Source organism: Ascaphus truei, unplaced genomic scaffold (assembly GCF_040206685.1).
Source record: "Ascaphus truei isolate aAscTru1 unplaced genomic scaffold, aAscTru1.hap1 HAP1_SCAFFOLD_1028, whole genome shotgun sequence".
NCBI lineage: Eukaryota > Metazoa > Chordata > Amphibia > Anura > Ascaphidae > Ascaphus > Ascaphus truei.
The window spans coordinates 69,264-90,990 of record NW_027453892.1 but is presented as its reverse complement, the minus strand read 5'-3'; the positions used below and the strand labels follow the sequence as shown (position 1 = coordinate 90,990).

Sequence of the window (21,727 nt, the reverse complement as noted above, 5' to 3'; positions counted from 1 at the left end):
AGGGAGAGGCGTCTCTCTCTGCAGCTGAAAGAAATCGCCGGATTTGGCCTTTTCAGAGAGGCGGTAATCACGCCGCCGGCTACTCGCCCGTTTTGGGTATTTTGCTATTGCAGGTAATCGCGGCGTTCTGCATACCGTGATGGCAACGCTCAAACAAATGGCGAATTAAATGGCCTGGCGATTTGTTTTTTATGGACACTTATAGCATGGGCCCCTATGACTCCTCCCCCTCTCTCTGACTCTCCCTCTCTCTGACTCTCCCTCTCTCCCTTCTCCCTCCCTCCCTCTCTCCCCCCTCTCTTTCCCTCTCCTCTCCCCCCCCTCTCTCCCACCCCCCCTCTTCTCCCCTCCCCCTCTTCTCCCCCCCCTCCCCCCTCCCTCCCCCCTCCCTCCCGTCTCTCCCCCCCCTCCCTCCCCCCTCCCCTCCCGTCTCCCCCCCCTCTCTCCCTGACTCTCTCCCCCTCTCCTGCAGGCTTCGTCCTGCAGTACTCCGTAGATAACAGTGAGGAGTGGCGCGATGTGTTTATCAGCTCCTCTGAGCGCTCTTTCCGGTTGGAGAACTTACGCTGCGGCACTTGGTACAAAGTGAAATTGGCAGCGAAGAACAGCGTCGGCGCCGGGAGAATCAGCGAGATCATCGAGGCCAAGACTCACGGGCGAGGTGGGACCCCCGATGTGCCGGGCCCTCTCTCACACTGTGCCGGGCCCTCTCTCACACTGTGCCGGGAACTCCCTCACACTGTGCCGGGCCCTCCCTCACACTGTGCCGGGCCCCTCCCTCACACTGTGCCGGGCCCTCCCTCACACTGTGCCGGGCCCCTCCCTCACACTGTGCCAGGCCCTCCCTCACACTGTGCCGGGCCCTCCCTCACACTGTGCCGGGCCCCTCCCTCACACTGTGCCGGGCCCTCCCTCACACTGTGCCGGGCCCTCCCTCACACTGTGCCGTGCCCCTCCCTCACACTGTGCCGGGCCCCTCCCTCACACTGTGCCGGGCCCTCCCTCACACTGTGCCGGGCCCCTCCCTCACACTGTGCCCGGCCCCTCCCTCACACTTTGCCGGGCCCCTCCCTCACACTGTGCCGGGCCCCTCCCTCACACTGTGCCGGGCCCTCCCTCACACTGTGCCGGGCCCTCCCTCACACTGCCGGGCGTTCCCTCACACTGTGCCGGGCCCCTCCCTCACACTGTGCCGGGCCCCTCCCTCACACTGTGCCGGGCCCTCCCTCACACTGTGCCGGGCCCCTCCCTCACACTGTGCCCGGCCCCTCCCTCACACTTTGCCGGGCCCCTCCCTCACACTGTGCCGGGCCCCTCCCTCACACTGTGCCGGGCCCTCCCTCACACTGTGCCGGGCCCTCCCTCACACTGCCGGGCGTTCCCTCACACTGTGCCGGGCCCCTCCCTCACACTGTGCCCGGCCCCTCCCTCACACTGTGCCGGCCCCTCCCTCACACTGTGCCGGGCCCCTCTCTCACACTGTGCCGGCCCCTCCCTCACACTGTGCCGGGCTCTCCCTCACACTGTGCCCGGCCCCTCCCTCACACTGTGCCGGGCCCTCCCTCACACTGTGCCGGCCCCTCCCTCACACTGTGCCGGGCTCTCCCTCACACTGTGCCCGGCCCTTCCCTCACACTGTGCCGGCCCCTCCCTCACACTGTGCCGGCCCCTCCCTCACACTGTGCCGGGCCCCTCCCTCACACTGTGCCGGGCCCCTCCCTCACACTGTGCCGGGCCCCTCCCTCACACTGTGCCGGGCCCCTCCCTCACACTGTGCCGGCCCCTCCCTCACACTGTGCCGGCCCTCCCTCACACTGTGCCGGGCCCCTCCCTCACACTGTGCCGGGCCCCTCCCTCACACTGTGCCGGCCCCTCCCTCACACTGTGCCGGCCCCCTCCCTCACACTGTGCCGGGCCCCTCCCTCACACTGTGCCGGGCCCCTCCCTCACACTGTGCCGGCCCCTCCCTCACACTGTGCCGGGCCCCTCCCTCACACTGTGCCGGGCCCCTCCCTCACACTGTGCCGGGCCCCTCCCTCACACTGTGCCGGGCCCCTCCCTCACACTGTGCCGGGCCCCTCCCTCACACTGTGCCGGGCCCTTCCTCACACTGTGCCGGGCCCCTCCCTCACACTGTGCCGGGCCCCTCCCTCACACTGTGCCGTCCCCTCCCTCACAATGTGCCGGCCCCTCCCTGACACTGTGCCGGGCCCCTCCCTCACACTGTGCCGGCCCCTCCCTGACACTGTGCCGGGCCCCTCCCTCACACTGTGCCGGGCCCCTCCCTCACACTGTGCCGGCCCCTCCCTAACACTGTGCCGGCCCCTCCCTGACACTGTGCCGGGCCCCTCCCTCACACTGTGCCGGCCCCTCCCTGACACTGTGCCGGCCCCTCCCTCACACTGTGCCGGGTCCCTCCCTCACACTGTGCCGGGCCCTCCCTCACACTGTGCCGGGCCCCTCCCTCACACTGTGCCGGGCCCTCCCTCACACTGTGCCGGGCCCCTCCCTCACACTGTGCCGGGCCCCTCCCTCACACTGTGCCGGGCCCCTCCCTCACACTGTGCCGGCCCCTCCCTGACACTGTGCCGGCCCCTCCCTCACACTGTGCCGGGTCCCTCCCTCACACTGTGCCGGGTCCCTCCCTCACACTGTGCCGGGCCCTCCCTCACACTGTGCCAGGTCCCTCCCTCACACTGTGCCGGGCCCTCCCTCACACTGTGCCGGGCCCCTCCCTCACACTGTGCCGGGCCCCTCCCTCACACTGTGCCCGGCCCCTCCCACACACTGTGCCGGGCCCCTCCCTCACACTGTGCCGGGCCCCTCCCTCACACTGTGCCGTCCCCTCCCTCACACTGTGCCGGCCCCTCCCTGACACTGTGCCGGGCCCCTCCCTCACACTGTGCCGGGCCCTCCCTCACACTGTGCCGGCCCCTCCCTGACACTGTGCCGGCCCCTCCCTGACACTGTGCCGGGCCCTCCCTCACACTGTGCCCGGCCCCTCCCTCACACTGTGCCGGGCCCCTCCCTCACACTGTGCCGGGCCCCTCCCTCACACTGTGCCGGGCCCCTCACACTGTGCCGGCCCCTCCCTCATACTGTGCCGGGTCCCTCCCTCACATTGTGCCGGCCCCTCCCTCACACTGTGCCGGCCCCTCCCTCACACTGTGCCGGCCCCTCCCTCACACTGTGCCGGGCTCTCCCTCACACTGTGCCCGGCCCCTCCCACACACTGTGCCGGGCCCCTCCCTCACACTGTCCCGTGCCCCTCCCTCACACTGTGCCGGGCCCTCCCTCACACTATGCCGGGCCCCTCCCTCACACTGTGCCGTGCCCCTCCCTCACACTGTGCCGGGCCCCTCCCTCACACTGTGCCGGGCCCTCCCTCACACTGTGCCGGGCCCCTCCCTCACACTGTGCCGGGCCCTCCCTCACACTGTGCCGGGCCCCTCCCTCACACTGTGCCCGGCCCACCCTCACACTGTGCCCGGCCCCTCCCACACACTGTGCCCGGCCCCTCCCACACACTGTGCCGGGCCCTCCCACACACTGTGCCGGGCCCCTCCCTCACACTGTGCCCGGCCCCTCATACTGTGCCGGCCCCTCCCTCACACTGTGCCGTGCCCCTCCCTCACACTGTGCCCGGCCCCTCCCACACACTGTGCCCGGCCCCTCCCACACACTGTGCCAGGCCCTTCCCTCACACTGTGCCGGGCCCCTCCCTCACACTGTGCCGTGCCCCTCCCTCACACTGTGCCGGCCCCTCCAAACACACTGTGCCCGGCCCCTTCCACACACTGTGCCAGGCCCCTCCCTCACACTGTGCCGGGCCCCTCCCTCACACTGTGCCGTGCCCCTCCCTCACACTGTGCCGGGCCCTCCCTCACACTGTGCCGGGCCCCTCCCTCACACTGTGCCCGGCCCCTCCCACACACTGTGCCAGGCCCCTCCCTCACACTGTGCCGGGCCCCTCCCTCACACTGTGCCGTGCCCCTCCCTCACACTGTGCCGGGCCCCTCCCTCACACTGTGCCGCGCCCCTCCCTCACACTGTGCCGGGCTCTCCCTCACACTGTGCCGTGCCCTCCCTCACACTGTGCCGTGCCCCTCCCTCACACTGTGCCGGGCCCTCCCTCACACTGTGCCGGGCCCCTCCCTCACACTGTGCCGGGCCCCTCCCTCACACTGTGCCGTCCCCTCCCTCACACTGTGCCGGCCCCTCCCTGACACTGTGCCAGGCCCCTCCCTCACACTGTGCCGGGCCCCTCCCTCACACTGTGCCGTGCCCCTCCCTCACACTGTGCCGGGCCCTCCCTCACACTGTGCCGGGCCCCTCCCTCACACTGTGCCCGGCCCCTCCCACACACTGTGCCAGGCCCCTCCCTCACACTGTGCCGGGCCCCTCCCTCACACTGTGCCGTGCCCCTCCCTCACACTGTGCCGGGCCCCTCCCTCACACTGTGCCGCGCCCCTCCCTCACACTGTGCCGGGCTCTCCCTCACACTGTGCCGTGCCCTCCCTCACACTGTGCCGTGCCCCTCCCTCACACTGTGCCGGGCCCTCCCTCACACTGTGCCGGGCCCCTCCCTCACACTGTGCCGGGCCCCTCCCTCACACTGTGCCGTCCCCTCCCTCACACTGTGCCGGCCCCTCCCTGACACTGTGCCGGGCCCCTCCCTCACACTGTGCCGGGCCCTCCCTCATACTGTGCCAGGTCCCTCCCTCACACTGTGCCGGCCCCTCCCTCACACTGTGCCGGCCCCTCCCTCACACTGTGCCGGGCCCCTCCCTCACACTGTGCCGGCCCCTCCCTCATACTGTGCCGGGTCCCTCCCTCACACTGTGCCGGCCCTCCCTCACACTGTGCCGGCCCCTCCCTCACACTGTGCCGGGCCCCTCCCTCACACTGTGCCGGGCCCCTCCCTCACACTGTGCCAGCCCCTCCCTCATACTGTGCCGGGTCCCTCCCTCACACTGTGCCGGCCCCTCCCTCACACTGTGCCGGGCCCCTCCCTCACACTGTGCCGGCCCCTCCCTCATACTGTGCCGGGTCCCTCCCTCACACTGTGCCGGGCCCCTCCCTCACACTGTGCCGGGCCCTCCCTCACACTGTGCCGGGCCCCTCCCTCACACTGTGCCGGGCCCTCCCTCACACTGTGCCGGGCCCTCCCTCACACTGTGCCGGGCCCTCCCTCACACTGTGCCGGGCCCCTCCCTCACACTGTGCCGGGCCCCTCCCTCACACTGTGCCGGCCCCTCCCTCATACTGTGCCGGGTCCCTCCCTCACACTGTGCCGGCCCCTCCCTCACACTGTGCCGGGCCCCTCCCTCACACTGTGCCGGCCCCTCCCTCATACTGTGCCGGGTCCCTCCCTCACACTGTGCCGGCCCTCCCTCACACTGTGCCGGCCCCTCCCTCACACTGTGCCGGGCCCCTCCCTCACACTGTGCCGGGCCCCTCCCTCACACTGTGCCGGGCCCCTCCCTCACACTGTGCCGGGCCCTCCCTCACACTGTGCCGGCCCCTCCCTCACACTGTGCTGGGTCCCTAATAATGTGTTCTCCCCAGTCTTATCCTAACACTAATACTCTCTCCCTCCTTCCCGCTCCCCTCACAGAGCCATCCTTCAACAAAGACCAGCACCTGTTTACCCACGTGAACTCGTCCCACGCCCGGCTCAACCTGCAGGGCTGGAGTAGCGGGGGCTGCCCCATCACCTCGGTGGTCTTGGAGTTCAGGCCCCGGAGTAGCTGGGTGTGGCAGAACCTCCGCGCCAACGTGACCAGTGACGTGTACCTGGCCGAGCTCCGCGAGGCCACGTGGTACGAGCTGAAGATGCGGGCCTGCAACAGCGCCGGCTGCGGGAACGAGACCTCCCAGTTCGCTACGTTGGACTATGATGGGAGTAAGGAGATACCCTGACCAGTCGCACATATCTGGGGCAGATAGACCCAGCCCTACCTGCTAACGCGCACTCCCTGCTAACGCGCACTCCCTGCTAACGCGCACTCCCTGCTAACGCGCGCTCCCTGCTAACGCGCACTCCCTGCTAACGCGCGCTCCCTGCTAATGCACACTCCCTGCTAATGCGCACTCCCTGCTAACGCGCACTCCCTGCTAACGCGCACTCCCTGCTAACGCGCCCTACCTGCTAACGCACCCTACCTGCTAACGCGCGCTCCCTGCTAACGCGCGCTCCCTGCTAACGCGCGCTCCCTGCTAACGCGCGCTCCCTGCTAACACGCGCTCCCTGCTAACGCGCGCTCCCTGCTAACGCGCACTCCCTGCTAACGCGCCCTACCTGCTAACGCGCCCTACCTGCTAACGCGCCCTACCTGCTAACGCGCGCTCCCTGCTAACGCGCGCTCCCTGCTAACGCGCGCTCCCTGCTAACGCGCCCTACCTGCTAACGCGCACTCCCTGCTAACGCGCACTCCCTGCTAACGCGCACTCCCTGCTATCGCGCACTCCCTGCTAACGCGCACTCCCTGCTAACGCGCACCCCCTGCTACGCGCACCCCCTGCTAACGCGCACTCCCTGCTAACGCACTTCTGTTGGTGTCCCCACAGGCTGATTAGATTGTAAGCTCCTCTGGGCAGAGTGTCCTTTCTCCCAATGATACCGAGCGCTTATCCCCTCTGTATTATTATTTTCCCTGTATTGTAATCTTGTAAACACGTTATAGTGCTGCGTACCTGGCTGGCGGTATAAAGACACGCGTGTGGCTGCGTGGGTCTCGCCAAGATGGCCGCTCATTAGTAAAGCTTCACGCAGGCGGGACCTTTCTTTACAAGTCACTGATTTTTTTCCCCCTTGTCCCTTTTCTGAACGTGACGAAATCTTACGTGGGAGATTTCTCACACTCCAAAATGGTGGCTCACCGCACGCACGTCCACGTTCTGACTTCCAGAACCCACCTGCCACCATGAGGAACGTGGCCATTCTTAGCAACCTTTCCGTCTCCACTCCCGGGGCCACCAGCAGGAAGTCACTTCAATGGCGGACGGACCAACGCTCTTCAGGTCTCCATCCAGAAAGACTCGGCCAACAGAAAGCGCACCTGGAAGAGTAAATAACCTTAATAGGAAGGTCAGGAAGAGGCAGAGAAATAATAACCGACAGAAACATCCTGTTCAAAGCCAATCGCCGGTTCCTGATACACCACAAGACGGGCCTCACTGAGCTAGGTCAATCTCCGAGAATAATACCGAGAGCAACTGGCCACGCGATGTGCCGACCACACGATGTGCCGACCATCATCACCGCTACTTCACCACCAACAGACATATCCTAACTGCCCCCCATCTTTCCACTAAGTCTCAATTGGAAGAAACGCTAAAATAACCAACACTTACATTCTTAAAGACTACGCCCTGCTAAACGCCCGCAGAGTAAAGGATACTGTTTCTATGCAGAAGATTAGATTACATAGTGGGTTACACAGTTACATAAAATAGTTACATAGTTACATAGTAGATGAGGTTGAAAAAAGACGTACGTCCAAGTCCAACCTGTGCTAAATTTAGACGACAGATACTTTATCCTATATCCGTACTTGCAGTATAATGATATCTCATAAGGGGGAAAAAAATCCTTCCTAGCTCCAAGAATTGGCAATCAGATTACTCCCTGGATCAGCGTCCTTCCCATGTTTACTTATTTGGTATATCCCTGTATACCTTTCCTTTCTAAAAAGATGTCCAGCCTTTTTTTGAACAAATCTATTGTATCTGCCACCACAGTCTCCATGGGTAATGAACTCCACACTGTAACTGCCCTTACTGTACAGAACTCTTTCCTTTGTTGCTGGTGAAATCTCCTTTCCTCCAACCTTAAGGGATGCCCCCGAGTCCTTTGTGACTTTTTAGTTAATGTTTTCACTTTTTTAATTAATTCAATTAAATAATTTAGAGATCAGCTCTACTGAAGAAAGAAAGCTCATACCGCCATTCTTACAGGCAAACTGATTCGCTTGGCCTTCCCACACAAATACGTATTTCCTCTCGCAATTCTAGAACACGATCATTGTAACACGCGGTCATTTAACAGCGCACCTCGTCCGACCAGGAGCAACCTGCGGGTCTCCCCGACTGAGGACAATGAGATTGGATGAAAGAACGTTGTTATTATTACGATGAGCGTAAGAGCGACGGACTCCCAGCCATTCATTCGGAAACCGGCAAAGCCAGCGCCCCCTCAATCAAATCCAACTGCGGTTCTCTCACCTCCAACCCGGGAGAAATAGTCGGGGAGTGTGTCGCACTCCGAGTTTCTTGCTAATATCCTTCTTACGCATCGATAGCGCCCTGCGCTCCCACACCATTAAGCCTCACCTATTCCAGGGCCAAGCTTTCTGTTCTACATCAGGGAAGGCCAACTCCAGTCCTCAAGGGCCAACAACAGGTCAGGTTTTCAGCACAGGTTGCTTTCAGAATGACTGCACCCTCTGTGCTGAAGCAGGGATATCCTGAAAACCTAACCTGTTGGTGACCCTTGAGGACTGGAGTTGCCCCCCTGGTCTAGATATTCTCCTCTTTGATGGAGAGTGCAAACAGAAAGACTCACTCATACGGGGGTCCTGTGCCACGTACGGGGGGTCCTGTGCCACGTACGGGGGTCCTGTGCCACGTGCGGGGGTCCTGTGCCACGTACGGGGGTCCTGTGCCACATACGGGGGTCCTGTGCCACATACGGGGGTCCTGTGCCACGTACGGGGGTCCTGTGCCACATACGGGGGTCCTGTGCCACGTACGGGGGTCCTGTGCCACATACGGGGGTCCTGTGCCACATGCAGGGGTCCTGTGCCACGTACGGGGGTCCTGTGCCACGTACGGGGGTCCTGTGCCACGTACGGGGGTCCTGTGCCACATACGGGGGTCCTGTGCCACATACGGGGGTCCTGTGCCACATACGGGGGTCCTGTGCCACGTACGGGGGTCCTGTGCCACGTACGGGGGTCCTGTGCCACGTACGGGGGTCCTGTGCCACGTACAGGGGTCCTCTGCCACATACGGGGGTCCTGTGCCACATACGGGGGGTCCTGTGCCACATGCGGGGGTCCAGCCCAATAGTGCAACCCTTTTGGAGAAGCTCGTTCCCTCAGGTACCAGCTTCTGTGGCCCGTGGGACACTGGGACGTTAGACTCGTGCTTCCCCTGGGACCAGAACTGGCCGTTTCCCCGCAGAACAGGAAACTCCACCCGTTTCCCCGCGGAACAGGAAACTCCGCCCGTTTCCCCGCGGGACAGGAAACTCCGCCCGTTTCCCCGCGGGACAGGAAACTCCGCCCGTTTCCCCGCGGAGCAGGAAACTCCGCCCATTTCCCCGCAGAACAGGAAACTCCGCCCGTTTCCCCGAAGAACAGGAAACTCCGCCCGTTTCCCCGCAGAACAGGAAACTCCACCTGTCCACCTGTTTCCCCCGCGGGACAGGAAACTCCGCCCGTTTCCCCGCTGGACAGGAAACTCCGCCCGTTTCCCCGCTGGACAGGAAACTCCGCCCGTTTTCCCGCTGGACAGGAAACTCCGCCCGTTTCCCCGCGGAACAGGAAACTCTGCCCCTTTCCCCGCGGAACAGGAAACTCCGCCCGTTTCCCCGCGGAACAGGAAACTCCGCCCGTTTCCCCGCGGAACAGGAAACTCCGCCCGTTTCCCCGCAGAACAGGAAACTCCGCCCCTTTCCCCGCGGAACAGGAAACTCCGCCCGTTTCCCCGCGGAACAGGAAACTCCTCCCCTTTCCCCGCGGAACAGGAAACTCCGCCCGTTTCCCCGCGGAACAGGAAACTCCGCCCGTTTCCCCGCGGGACAGGAAACTCCGCCCGTTTCCCCGCGGGACAGGAAACTCCGCCCGTTTCCCCGCGGAACAGGAAACTCCGCCCGTTTCCCCGCGGGACAGGAAACTCCGCCCGTTTCCCCGCGGAACAGGAAACTCCGCCCGTTTCCCCGCGGACCAGGAAACTCCGCCCGTTTCCCAGCGGGACAGGAAACTCCGCCCGTTTCCCCGCAGGACAGGAAACTCCGCCCGTTTCCCCGCGGAACAGGAAACTCCGCCCGTTTCCCCCGCGGAACAGGAAACTCCGCCCGTTTCCCCGCGGAACAGGAAACTCCGCCCGTTTCCCCGCAGAACAGGAAACTCCGCCCCTTTCCCCGCGGAACAGGAAACTCCGCCCGTTTCCCCGCGGAACAGGAAACTCCGCCCGTTTCCCCGCGGAACAGGAAACTCCGCCCGTTTCCCCTCAGAACAGGAAACTCCGCCCGTTTCCCCCGCGGAACAGGAATATCCAGAGGAGGGGGGCAAGCTGAAACCGAGGGAGGGGGGTGATCTTAAATCCCGTTAAAGGGGGGTGAGCTTAATCCCTGGGAGGGAGGTTAAAGCCTGGGAGGGGGGTAAACTTAATCCCTGGGGGGGGGAGGTGAGCTTAATCCCAGGGGGGCCGGAGGGTTTGGGGTTACAAGATTTGTGTTTTGGGATTTTTCTCACACTGATGATGCTTTGTCCGCATGTCCCCCCCGCAGGCACCATCCCCCCCATAAAGTCTGCGCATGGGGAGGGGGACGACGTGAAGAAGCTTTTTACCATCGCGTGCCCGGTTATTCTGGCGATGCTGGGGGTCGTCCTTCTATTTGTCATCCGCAAGAAGCGGAAGGAGAAGAGATTGAAGCGGCTACGAGGTGAGGAGACCCCCGTATACCAGCACCGTGTAATATAGAGGGAACCCCCGTATACCAGCACCCTGTAATATAGAGAGAACCCCCGTATACCAGCACCCTGTAATATAGAGGGAACCCCCGTATACCAGCACCCTGTAATATAGAGGGAACCCCCGTATACCAGCACCCTGTAATATAGAGGGAACCCCTGTATACCAGCACCCTGTAATATAGAGGGATCCCCCGTATACCAGCACCCTGTAATATAGAGGGAACCCCCGTATACCAGCACCCTGTAATATAGAGGGAACCCCCGTATACCAGCACCCTGTAATATAGAGGGAACCCCTGTATACCAGCACCCTGTAATATAGAGGGACCCTGTATACCATCACCCTGTAATATAGAGGGACCCCGTATACCAGCACCCTGTAATATAGAGGGACCCCGTATACCATCACCCTGTAATATAGAGGGAACCCCCATATACCAGCACCCTGTAATATAGAGGGAACCCCTGTATACCAGCACCCTGTAATATAGAGGGACCCTGTATACCAGCACCCTGTAATATAGAGGGGACCCCATATACCAGCACCCTGTAATATAGAGGGACCCCGTATACCAGCACCCTGTAATATAGAGGGACCCCGTATACCATCACCCTGTAATATAGAGGGAACCCCCATATACCAGCACCCTGTAATATAGAGGGAACCCCTGTATACCAGCACCCTCTAATATAGAGGGACCCTATATACCAGCACCCTGTAATATAGAGGGGACCCCATATACCAGCACCCTGTAATATAGAGGGGACCCCATATACCAGCACCCTGTAATATAAAGGCCACCCCGTATACCAGCACCCTGTAATATAGAGGGACCCTGTATACCAGCACCCTCTAATATAGAGGGACCCTGTATACCAGCACCCTATAATATAGAAGGACCCTGTATACCAGCACCTGTAATATAGGGGGAGGAGGAGTCCAGCTGCCTATATTGACACCCGCTGCTTCTCCTCTTTCAGATGCGAAGAGTTTAGCGGAGATGCTGATCAGGTGAGTGAGGAAAGGGTTCCTCGGTTATACTCAGCGTCACTATAGCCTCCCGTCTACATAGATTAGGGATTTTCTTTACCAGGAACAGCACTGAAGGAGTTACAACCTCCCAACAGGAGAGGGGGAGGGGGAGCCGGAGGGGAGGGGATGGGGGGTGAGCGAGATGGGTGGGGGGGAAGGAAGGCCAAGATGGGGAGGGCTAGGATGGGTGGGAGGAGAGCAAGGGGAGGTGTGGAGGGACACTGAAAGAGGGAGGGGGAGGGACGCAGAAAGAGGGAGGTGGAGGGACGCGGAAAGAGGGATGGACGCAGAAAGAGGGAGGGGGGGAGGGACGCGGAAAGAGGGAGAGGGACGCAGAAAGAGGGAGAGGGACGCGGAAAGAGGGAGGGGGAGGAACGCGGAAAGAGGACGCGGAAAGAGGGAGGGAGAGGGACGCGGAAAGAGGGAGGGAGAGGGACGCGGAAAGAGGGAGGGGGATGGATGCGGAAAGAGGGAGGGGGAGGGATGCGGAAAGAGGGAGGGGGAGGGATGCGGAAAGAGGGAGGGGGAGGGACGCGGAAAGAGGGAGGGGGAGGGATGCGGAAAGAGGGAGGGGGAGGGATGCGGAAAGAGGGAGGGGAGGGATGCGGAAAGAGGGAGGGGGAGGGATGCGGAAAGAGGGAGGGGGAGGGACGCGGAAAGAGGGAGGGGGAGGGACGCGGAAAGAGGGAGGGGGAGGGACGCGGAAAGAGGGAGGGGGAGGGACGCGGAAAGAGGGAGGGACACGGAAAGAGGGAGGGGGAGGGATGCGGAAAGAGGGAGGGGGAGGGATGCGGAAAGAGGGAGGGGGAGGGACGCGGAAAGAGGGAGGGACGCGGAAAGAGGGAGGGGGAGGGACGCGGAAAGAGGGAGGGGGAGGGATGCGGAAAGAGGAAGAGGGAGGGACGCGGAAAGAGGAAGGGGGAGGGAAGCGGAAAGAGGGAGGGGGAGGGACGCGGAAAGAGGGAGGGGGAGGGACACGGAAAGAGGGAAGGGGAGGGACGCGGAAAGAGGGAGGGGGAGGGAGACGCGGAAAGAGGGAAGGACACGGAAAGAGAGAGGGGGAGGGACACGGAAAGAGGGAAGGACACGGAAAGAGGGAGGGACGCGGAAAGCGGAAGAGGGAGGGACACGGAAAGAGGGAGGGAGAGGGAAGCGGAAAGGGGCAGGGGGAGGGACGCGGAAAGAGGAAGAGGGAGGGACGCAGAAAGAGGAAGGGGGAGGGAAGCGGAAAGAGGGAGGGGGAGGGACGCGGAAAGAGGGAGGGAGAGGGACGTGGAAAGAGGAAGGGGGAGGGAGACGTGGGAAGGGGGAGGGAGACGTGGAAAGAGGGAGGGAGACGCGGAAAGAGGGAGGGAGACGCGGAAAGAGGGAGGGAGACGCGGAAAGAGGGAGGGGGAGGGACGCGGAAATAGGGAGGTGGAGGGATTCGGAAAGAGGGAGGGGAGGGATGCGGAAAGAGGGAGGGAGAGGGACGCGGAAAGAGGGAGGGGGAGGGACGCGGAAAGAGGGAGGGGGAGGGACACTCAAAGAGGGAGGGAGGGAGAGGGACGCGGAAAGAGGAAGGGGAAGGGAGACGCGGGAAAGGGGAGGGAGACGCAGAAAGAGGGAGGGAAGGGGCGCGTAAAGAGGGAGGGGGAGGGATGCGGAAAGAGGGAGGGTTAGGGATGCGGAAAGAGGGAGGGGGAGGGACGCGGAAAGAGGGAGGGAGACGCAGAAAGAGGGAGGGGGAGGGACGCCGAAAGAAGGAAGGAGAGGGGCACGGAAAGAGGGAGGGAGAGGAACGCAGAAAGAGGGAGGGACACGGAGAGAGGGAGGGGGATGGAGACGCAGAAAGAGGAAGGGGGAGGGACGTGGAAAGAGGGAGGAGAGAGGCGCGGAAAGAGGAAGGGGGAGGGACGCGGAAAGATGGTAGAAGAGGGGCGCGGAAATAGTGAGGGGGAGGGACGCGGAAAGAAGGAAGGAGAGGGCGCGGACAGAGGGAGGGGGAGGGACGCGGAAAGAGGGAGGGGGAGGGACGTGGAAAGAAGGAAGGAGAGGGCGCGGAAAGAGGGAGGCGGGAAGGGGGAGGGACGCGGGAAGAAGGAAGGAGAGGGCGCGGAAAGAGGGAGGTGGGAAGGGGGAGGGAAGGGGGAGGGGGAGGAGGGAAATGGAAATTATACATGATGTCCCTGCCCCCTGTTCATTTTGCCCCTGAGATCTGTTTCTTCCCCCCTCCCCCCCCCAGCAAGAATAATCGCAGCTTTGACACCCCGGTGAAGGGCCCCCCTGCAGGTCCGAGGCTCCACATCGATATCCCGAGGGTCCAACTTCTTATCGAAGATAAGGAGGGCGTCAAACAGCTGGGTGAGGAGCGTTCTGTGCCCAGGGGGGTGAGATACAGCTGGGTGAGGAGTGTTCTGTGTCTGGGGGGAGGATATACAGCTGGGTGAGGAGCGTTCTGTGTCTGGGGGGAGGATATACAGCTGGGTGAGGAGCGTTCTGTGTCTGGGGGGAGGATATACAGCTGGGTGAGGAGCGTTCTGTGTCTGGGGGGAGGATATACAGCTGGGTGAGGAGCGTTCTGTGTCTGGGGGGAGGATATACAGCTGGGTGAGGAGCGTTCTGTGTCTGGGAGGGGGGAGGAGATACAGCTGGGTGAGGAGCGTTCTGTGTCTGGGAGGGGGGAGGAGATACTGCACCGACACACTTTATTCGAGCAAATACCCAGTATGTACCTGGCAGATACCTGGAATGCGCCGCTCCTCACCTCTGACAAGCCCCGTTGCGTTTGCCTTCCCAGCCTGGGTTCATGCCTGGCTGATGGGCGGCTGATCTGTTAAATGATAATGATTAGGATTTAATAGGCTGCAATGCTTCGCGTGTCTACCAGATGGCATAAATTTATGAATTGTAATGCAGTATATATATATATATACTGTGCATTATTGCAGCCAGCGGGAATAAAATGCTTCAATCCCTGCTTGGAAAATACCTCAATGCACTCGGGCAGAAAACAGTCACAAACCTCAATACACCCGGGTATACCCGAATTCGTGGGACTAGCCGAGCTCGAATAAAGTGTGTCGCCAGTGTACAGCTGGGTGAGGAGCGTTCTGTGTCTGGGGGGGGGAGGAGATACAGCTGGGTGAGGAGCGTTCTGTGCCCAGGGGGGGGGGGGGGAGGAGATACAGCTGGGTGAGGAGCGTTCTGTGCCCGGGGGGGGGAGGAGATACAGCTGGGTGAGGAGCGTTCTATCTCTGGGGGGGGGGAGATACAGCTGGGTGAGGAGCGTTCTGTGTCTGGGGGGGGGGGAGATACAGCTGGATGGGGGTGCATTATGTGCCATGGGGGGGAGGAGATACAGCTGGGTGAGGAGCGTTCTATACCCGGGGAGGGGGGGAGATATTCCCATGTGAAACTCCCAGTAATGGCATCAAAACGGCGAGAAAAATGGGCAGAAAAAACAGAAATTTAGTGAAAGATGTTTTTATTTCACTCATTTGACCCGCATTAAGATGGCGGAGTCGCTGCTGTTTACGGCGGCCTATTAATCTGCGTTAATTGTAAAGTGCTGCCATATGCTGTGGCGCTGTACAGTCAGATAAAGCACGGGTAATCGCGTCTCTGTTCGCAGTATTACGGGGACTTTAGTTTCCGTTTATCTTGGAGAAACTGGGTGCGCTCCCCGTTACTCTGTGCCTGCGCTCCCCGTTACTCTGTGCCTGCGCTCCCCGTTACTCTGTGCCTGCGCTCCCCGTTACTCTGTGCCTGCGCTCCCCGTTACTCTGTGCCTGCGCTCCCCGTTACTCTGTGCCTGCGCTCCCCGTTACTCTGTGCCTGCGCTCCCCGTTACTCTGTGCCTGCGCTCCCCGTTACTCTGTGCCTGCGCTCCCCGTTACTCTGTGCCTGCGCTCCCCGTTACTCTGTGCCTGCGCTCCCCGTTACTCTGTGCCTGCGCTCCCCGTTACTCTGTGCCTGCGCTCCCCGTTACTCTGTGCCTGCGCTCCCCGTTACTCTGTGCCTGCGCTCCCCGTTACTCTGTGCCTGCGCTCCCCGTTACTCTACGTCTGCTCCCCGTTACTCTGCACTCCCCGTTACTCTGCGTCTGCTCCCTGTTGCTCTGCATTCTCCGTTACTCTGCGTCTGCTCCCTGTTACTCTGCACTCCCCGCTACTCTGTGTCTGCTTTGTTACTCTGCACTCCCCATTGCTCTGCGCTCCCCGTTGCTCTGTGGCGCTCCCCGTTACTCTGCGTCTGCTCCTGTTACTCTGCGCTCCCCGTTACTCTGCGTCTGCTCCGTTACTCTGTGCGTGCGCTCCCGTTACTCTGCGTCTGCTCCCCGTTACTCTGCACTCCCCGTTACTCTGCGTTTGCTCCCCGTTACTCTGCGCTCCCCGTTGCTCTGCGCTCCCCGTTGCTCTGCGCTCCCCGTTGCTCTGTGGCGCTCCCTGTTACTCTGTGCGTGCGCTCCCTGTTACTCTGTGCGTGTGCTCCCCGTTACTCTGCGTCTGCTCCCTGTTACTCTGCGCTGCCCGTTACTCTGCACTCCCCGTTACTCTGCGTCTGCTCCCCGTTACTCTGCGTCTGCTCCCCGTTACTCTGCGTCTGCTCCCCGTTACTCTGCACTCCCCGTTACTCTGCACTCCCCGTTACTCTGCGTCTGCTCCCTGTTACTCTGCACTCCCCGTTACTCTGCGTCTGCTCCCCCTTACTCTGTGCTCCCCGTTGCTCTGCGCTCCCCGTTGCTCTGTGGCGCTCCCTGTTACTCTGTGCGTGCGCTCCCTGTTACTCTGTGCGTGTGCTCCCCGTTACTCTGCGTCTGCTCCCTGTTACTCTGCGCTCCCCGTTACTCTGCGTCTGCTCCCCGTTACTCTGCACTCCCCGTTGCTCTGCGCTCCCCGTTGCTCTGTGGCGCTCCCTGTTACTCTGTGCGTGCACTCCCCGTTACTCTGTGCGTGAGCTCCCCGTTACTCTGCGTCTGCTCCCTGTTACTCTGCGCTCCCCGTTACTCTGCGTCTGCTCCCCGTTACTCTGCACTTCCCGTTACTCTGCGCTCCCCGTTGCTCTGCGCTCCCCGTTGCTCTGTGGCGCTCCCTGTTACTCTGTGCGTGCGCTCCCTGTTACTCTGTGCGTGTGCTCCCCGTTACTCTGCGTATGCTCCATGTTACTCTGCGCTCCCCGTTACTCTTCGTCTGCTCCCTGTTACTCTGTGCGTGCGCTCCCCGTTACTCTGCGTCTGCTCCCTGTTGCTCTGTGCGTGCGCTCCCCGTTACTCTGCGTCTGCTCCCTGTTACTCTGTGCGTGCGCTCCCTGTTACTCTGTGCGTGCGCTCCCCGTTACTCTGCGTATGCTCCATGTTACTCTGCGCTCCCCGTTACTCTTCGTCTGCTCCCTGTTACTCTGTGCGTGCGCTCCCCGTTACTCTGCGTCTGCTCCCTGTTGCTCTGTGCGTGCGCTCCCCGTTACTCTGCGTCTGCTCCCTGTTACTCTGTGCGTGCGCTCCCTGTTACTCTGTGCGTGTGCTCCCCGTTACTCTGCGTCTGCTCCCCTGTTACTCTGCGCTTCCCGTTACTCTGCGTGCGCTCCCTGTTACTCTGTGCGTGCGCTCCCCGTTACTCTGCGTCTGCTCCCTGTTACTCTGCACTCCCCGTTACTCTGCGCTCCCCGTTACTCTGCGTGCGCTCCCTGTTACTCTGTGCGTGCGCTCCCCGTTACTCTGCGTCTGCTCCCTGTTACTCTGCACTCCCGTTACTCTGCGCGGAGGTGGCTTGATGTGAATGAGTTGATGTCCAGGCGGTTCCTGATGTCAGCCCCTGTGCCCGGCCTTTGCAGGGGACGATAAAGCCACACTGCCGGTGACGGACCCAGAGTTTAGTCAGACGGGAAACCCACAAAGCTTCTGCACCGGAGTCTCCCTGCACCACCCGGCTCTAATCCAGAACACGGGACCCCTCATCGACATGTCAGACATCCGTCCCGGAACTAGTACGTGGCACGGAACTCCATGTGTTCTAGATCCCGAGTAACACTGGTCTGGGGACCTTCAACTGTCTTTCTGTAGATTCTAGTTAAACTGGGATAGTGCCGATTGGGGCACTCTTGCATTAAAATGACCATATGCTTCTACATTCTTTATAGCTCCGCTCTAGGGATCCCTGTCTCTTTTTCTGGAAACGACATCATTCTGCTGTATGGATTCCTCTTTTTCTAGATACCCTAAAACTCCGGTTTGGGGGACTGTTTCTCTAGATCCCTGTAACTGTTCTAGATCTCTCTATCCTTTTCTAGACTTCATGTAACTTTGCTGTTGTAATCATTTTCTAGATCTCTCTAATCTCTCGATGTATCTCAAGTTCTCTCCCAATCTCTCTCTTTTTAGATCTTCCTCTCCCTCTTTCTCTCTAGATCTCTCTGATTGGTTTTCTCGTTTTCCCACTAGATCCCATGTAAGTCTTCTCTTTGGATTCCCCTCTCTCTAGATCCGGTCTCCCGGAAGAGTGTGAAATCCGCTCACAGCACCAGGAACAGATATTCCAGCCAATGGACACTTACCAAATGCCAGAGCTCCACCCCCGCACGAACTCTGACCTCTGACTGGAGGACAGTGGGGTCACAGCATGGCATCACCGTGACGGAAAGTGACAGCTACAGTGCCAGCCTCTCCCAGGACACAGGTCAGTGCCCACGTGCCAATGAGTGAAGTGACATCTGATCACATAACATAAACGCTGCCAACCCTACATGTATGGAACATGCGTCCCATGTCTGAGATGCTCAGTAACCCCCTTGAGAGTCGCACACGTGAGCCTGCAACGTATCTGTAACCCCAATATCATAGAGTTCCCGTGTGTGTCTCCCGCTACAACCCGTCATCTTATAGGTTAACTCTCCTGGATGTAAGCTCTCTCTCTCATCACACGAGCTGTCTCTCTCTCATCACACAAGCTCTCTCTCTCTCTCTCATCACACGAGCTCTCTCTCTCTATTCTGGAAAACCTTAACATACAAGTGAGTTTCAGTCTGAAAAAATGCCCTTATCTGTTTGAGCAGAGCCCCCACGGGCCACATTCACCGCCCCCGCGGGCCACATCCACTGCCCACGCGGGCCACATCCACCGCCCACGCAGGCCCCATCCACTGCCCACGCGGGCCACATTCACCGCCCCCGCGGGCCACATCCACCGCCCCGCGGGCCACATCCACCGCCCCCGCGGGCCCCATCCACCGCCCCGCGGGCCACATCCACCGCCCCCACGGGCCACATCCACTGCCCACGCGGGCCACATCCACCGCCCCCGCGGGCCACATCCACCGCCCCGCGGGCCACATCCACTGCCCACGCGGGCCACATCCACCGCCCCCACGGGCCACATCCACCGCCCCCACGGGCCACATCCACTGCCCACGCGGGCCACATCCACCGCCCCGCGGGCCACATCCACCGCCCCCGCGGGCCACATCCATCGCCCACGCGGGCCCCATCCACTGCCTACGCGGGCCACATCCACCGCCCCCGCGGGCCACATCCACCGCCCCGCGGGCCACATCCACTGCCCACGCGGGCCACATCCACCGCCCCCACGGGCCACATCCACCGCCCCCACGGGCCACATCCACTGCCCACGCGGGCCACATCCACCGCCCCGCGGGCCACATCCACCGCCCCCGCGGGCCACATCCATCGCCCACGCGGGCCCCATCCACTGCCCACGCGGGCCACATCCACTGCCCACGCGGGCCACATCCACCGCCCCCACGGGCCACATCCACTGCCCACGCGGGCCACATCCACCGCCCCGCGGGCCACATCCACCGCCCCCGCGGGCCACATCCACCGCCCCCGCGGGCCACATCCACCGCCCCCGCGGGCCACATCCACCGCCCCCGCGGGCCACATCCACTGCCCACGCGGGCCACATCCATCGCCCACGCGGGCCCCATCCACTGCCTACGCGGGCCACATCCACCGCCCCCGCGGGCCACATCCACCGCCCCCACGGACACTTGACCATATACTTTGTTGTCCGTCCTCCCACGTACTTCCAGGTAGATTGATTTAATAGGAGATTACAGTCTCTGTTAACTTGGCGTAGTCCTGTCTGTGACCAAATTGGAGCCATCCAAATACTCTTGTAGGAATTCCTTCTCATCCCATAAGCCCGGCCTCCCGCTGACCCCATTAACCTGTGGGAGCCCCCTAACGTGTGTGTGTGTGTGTGAATGTGAGCACCTCTCTCGTCCCCGCAGATAAAGGTCGGAACAGCATGGTGTCCACGGAGAGTGCGTCCTCCACCTACGAGGAGCTGGCGCGCGCCTACGAACACGCAAAGCTGGAGGAGCAGCTCCAACACGCCAAGTTCGAGATCACCGAATGCTTCATCTCGGACAGCTCCTCCGACCAGATGACCACTGGCACCAACGAGAACGGGGACAGCATGACCTCCATGAGCACCCCCTCCGAGCCGGGCATCTGCCGCTTCACCGCCTCCCCCCCCAAACCGCAGGACAGTGACCCCACCAAGAATGTGGCTGTGCCCATCCCGCACCGGGCCAAGAGTACGTACCCTATACCGATATATATATCCGCGTAGTAATATGTAATGGGAAGTCACCATCTAAAGACATGAAATCGGACATTACTTCCACCCTGGAGGTGGCTGCACTGATCATGGTGATCCTGTAATATCCCAGACACTCTGCCGTCACAACACGCTAAATCACACGCGTGTACCTGTCCCGCACCCCTCTAACATCCCGTGTTCTCTCCCTCCCAGGTGAATACTGCAACCTCCCACTCTACATGAAATCGGACCTGCACTTCCGCAAGCCGGACCCCCACGACCCCTGCCCTGTGGTCCCCCCCCGTGAGGCCTCCATGCGTAACCTGGCCCGGAATTACCACTCCCGCCATCTCACCCTGGAAGCAGGCGCCAAGCCGCCCCCCGGACTCACCCACCTGGCGCCTTCCGGCACCAACTTACCTCAGCGGACTCTCATCCTGGCTGGACCTCCTACCTCTGCCCCCTCCGCCCCAGGGGTCACGGCCCCCTCCGCCCCCGCTGACCCCTCTGCTGGCCCCGTGGAAAACCGTCTCCCCGCTCAGCACAGCAAGATGGGGGGCTCCCGGGACTCACTGCTGGAGATGAGCAGCTCTGGGGGGGGGCGGGCCCAGAAACAAGGAGCGGGGGCTTACTCCAAATCTTACACACTGGTCTGATGCCCCCTCCCCCTTTTCCCCCCCCCGCTCCCCCTGTTCCCCCCTCCCCCCCACAGACGCTGACCCCTGCGCTTTTTCCGTTGCCGTATTTCTATATTTTGAAAAACGTTTAAAAAAAAAACACAAAAAAAAACAGACAGATGGAGAAAAAAAAAAACTAAAAAAAACTTGGTTATAAGAAAACTGTTTTTTGTATTAAAACAAAAAAAATGCTATTATCTTCAGGATTAAAAAAGAAAAAATAAGGGAGTAACTTTGGCGTCTGGGAACCAAGCAGCCGCACGGGAAATTGGGGTTAGTTATGTTTGCACACATTGTGTATATATATATATACACAAACACAACTAACCCCTGGGGAGCGTGGCAGGGACATACACACACAAAATACCCCTCCCTCCCCAGGGGTTAGTTGTGTTTGCACACACGCTTAGATTTACTATGTCTCGGGGCTGTGGTCGGCTGGGTGATGGAAAAGATGGCGCCAGGAGTTTCTGGAAGATAACATGAACACGCACCATCCGACTGCTGGGACTGGCTCAGTGAGGTCTGTGTGCAGGTAGCTTGGACTGGTTCAGTGTATATACTGTGTATCCCTGTGCAGCTGCTCCGCACGTATATACTGTATGTCCCTGTGCGGCCGATCTGCGCGTATATACAGTGGTGTGAAAAAGAAAGTGCACCCTCTTTGAATTCTATGGTTTTACATATCAGGACATAATAACAATCACCTGTTCCTTAGCAGGTCTTAAAATTAGGTAAATACAGCCTTAGATGAACAACAACACATGACATATT

General features: G+C 61.2%; 1 protein-coding gene across 1 annotated transcript in view; it reads left to right on the top strand.

Annotated features, from left to right (window-relative positions):
- Window positions 1–21,202, top strand: part of DSCAML1 (DS cell adhesion molecule like 1) — a 52,941-nt gene extending 31,739 nt beyond the window's left edge. The window contains exons 11-19 of the mRNA XM_075581060.1: window positions 473–661; window positions 5,618–5,905; window positions 10,517–10,672; window positions 11,685–11,715; window positions 13,961–14,079; window positions 17,548–17,700; window positions 18,195–18,389; window positions 19,963–20,271; window positions 20,490–21,202. Of these exons, the coding sequence (XP_075437175.1) occupies window positions 473–661; window positions 5,618–5,905; window positions 10,517–10,672; window positions 11,685–11,715; window positions 13,961–14,079; window positions 17,548–17,700; window positions 18,195–18,389; window positions 19,963–20,271; window positions 20,490–20,932 (1,883 nt within the window). The 3' untranslated portion in view covers window positions 20,933–21,202. The remainder of the gene's footprint in view (window positions 1–472; window positions 662–5,617; window positions 5,906–10,516; window positions 10,673–11,684; window positions 11,716–13,960; window positions 14,080–17,547; window positions 17,701–18,194; window positions 18,390–19,962; window positions 20,272–20,489) is intronic.
- Window positions 21,203–21,727: the final 525 nt, after the last annotated feature.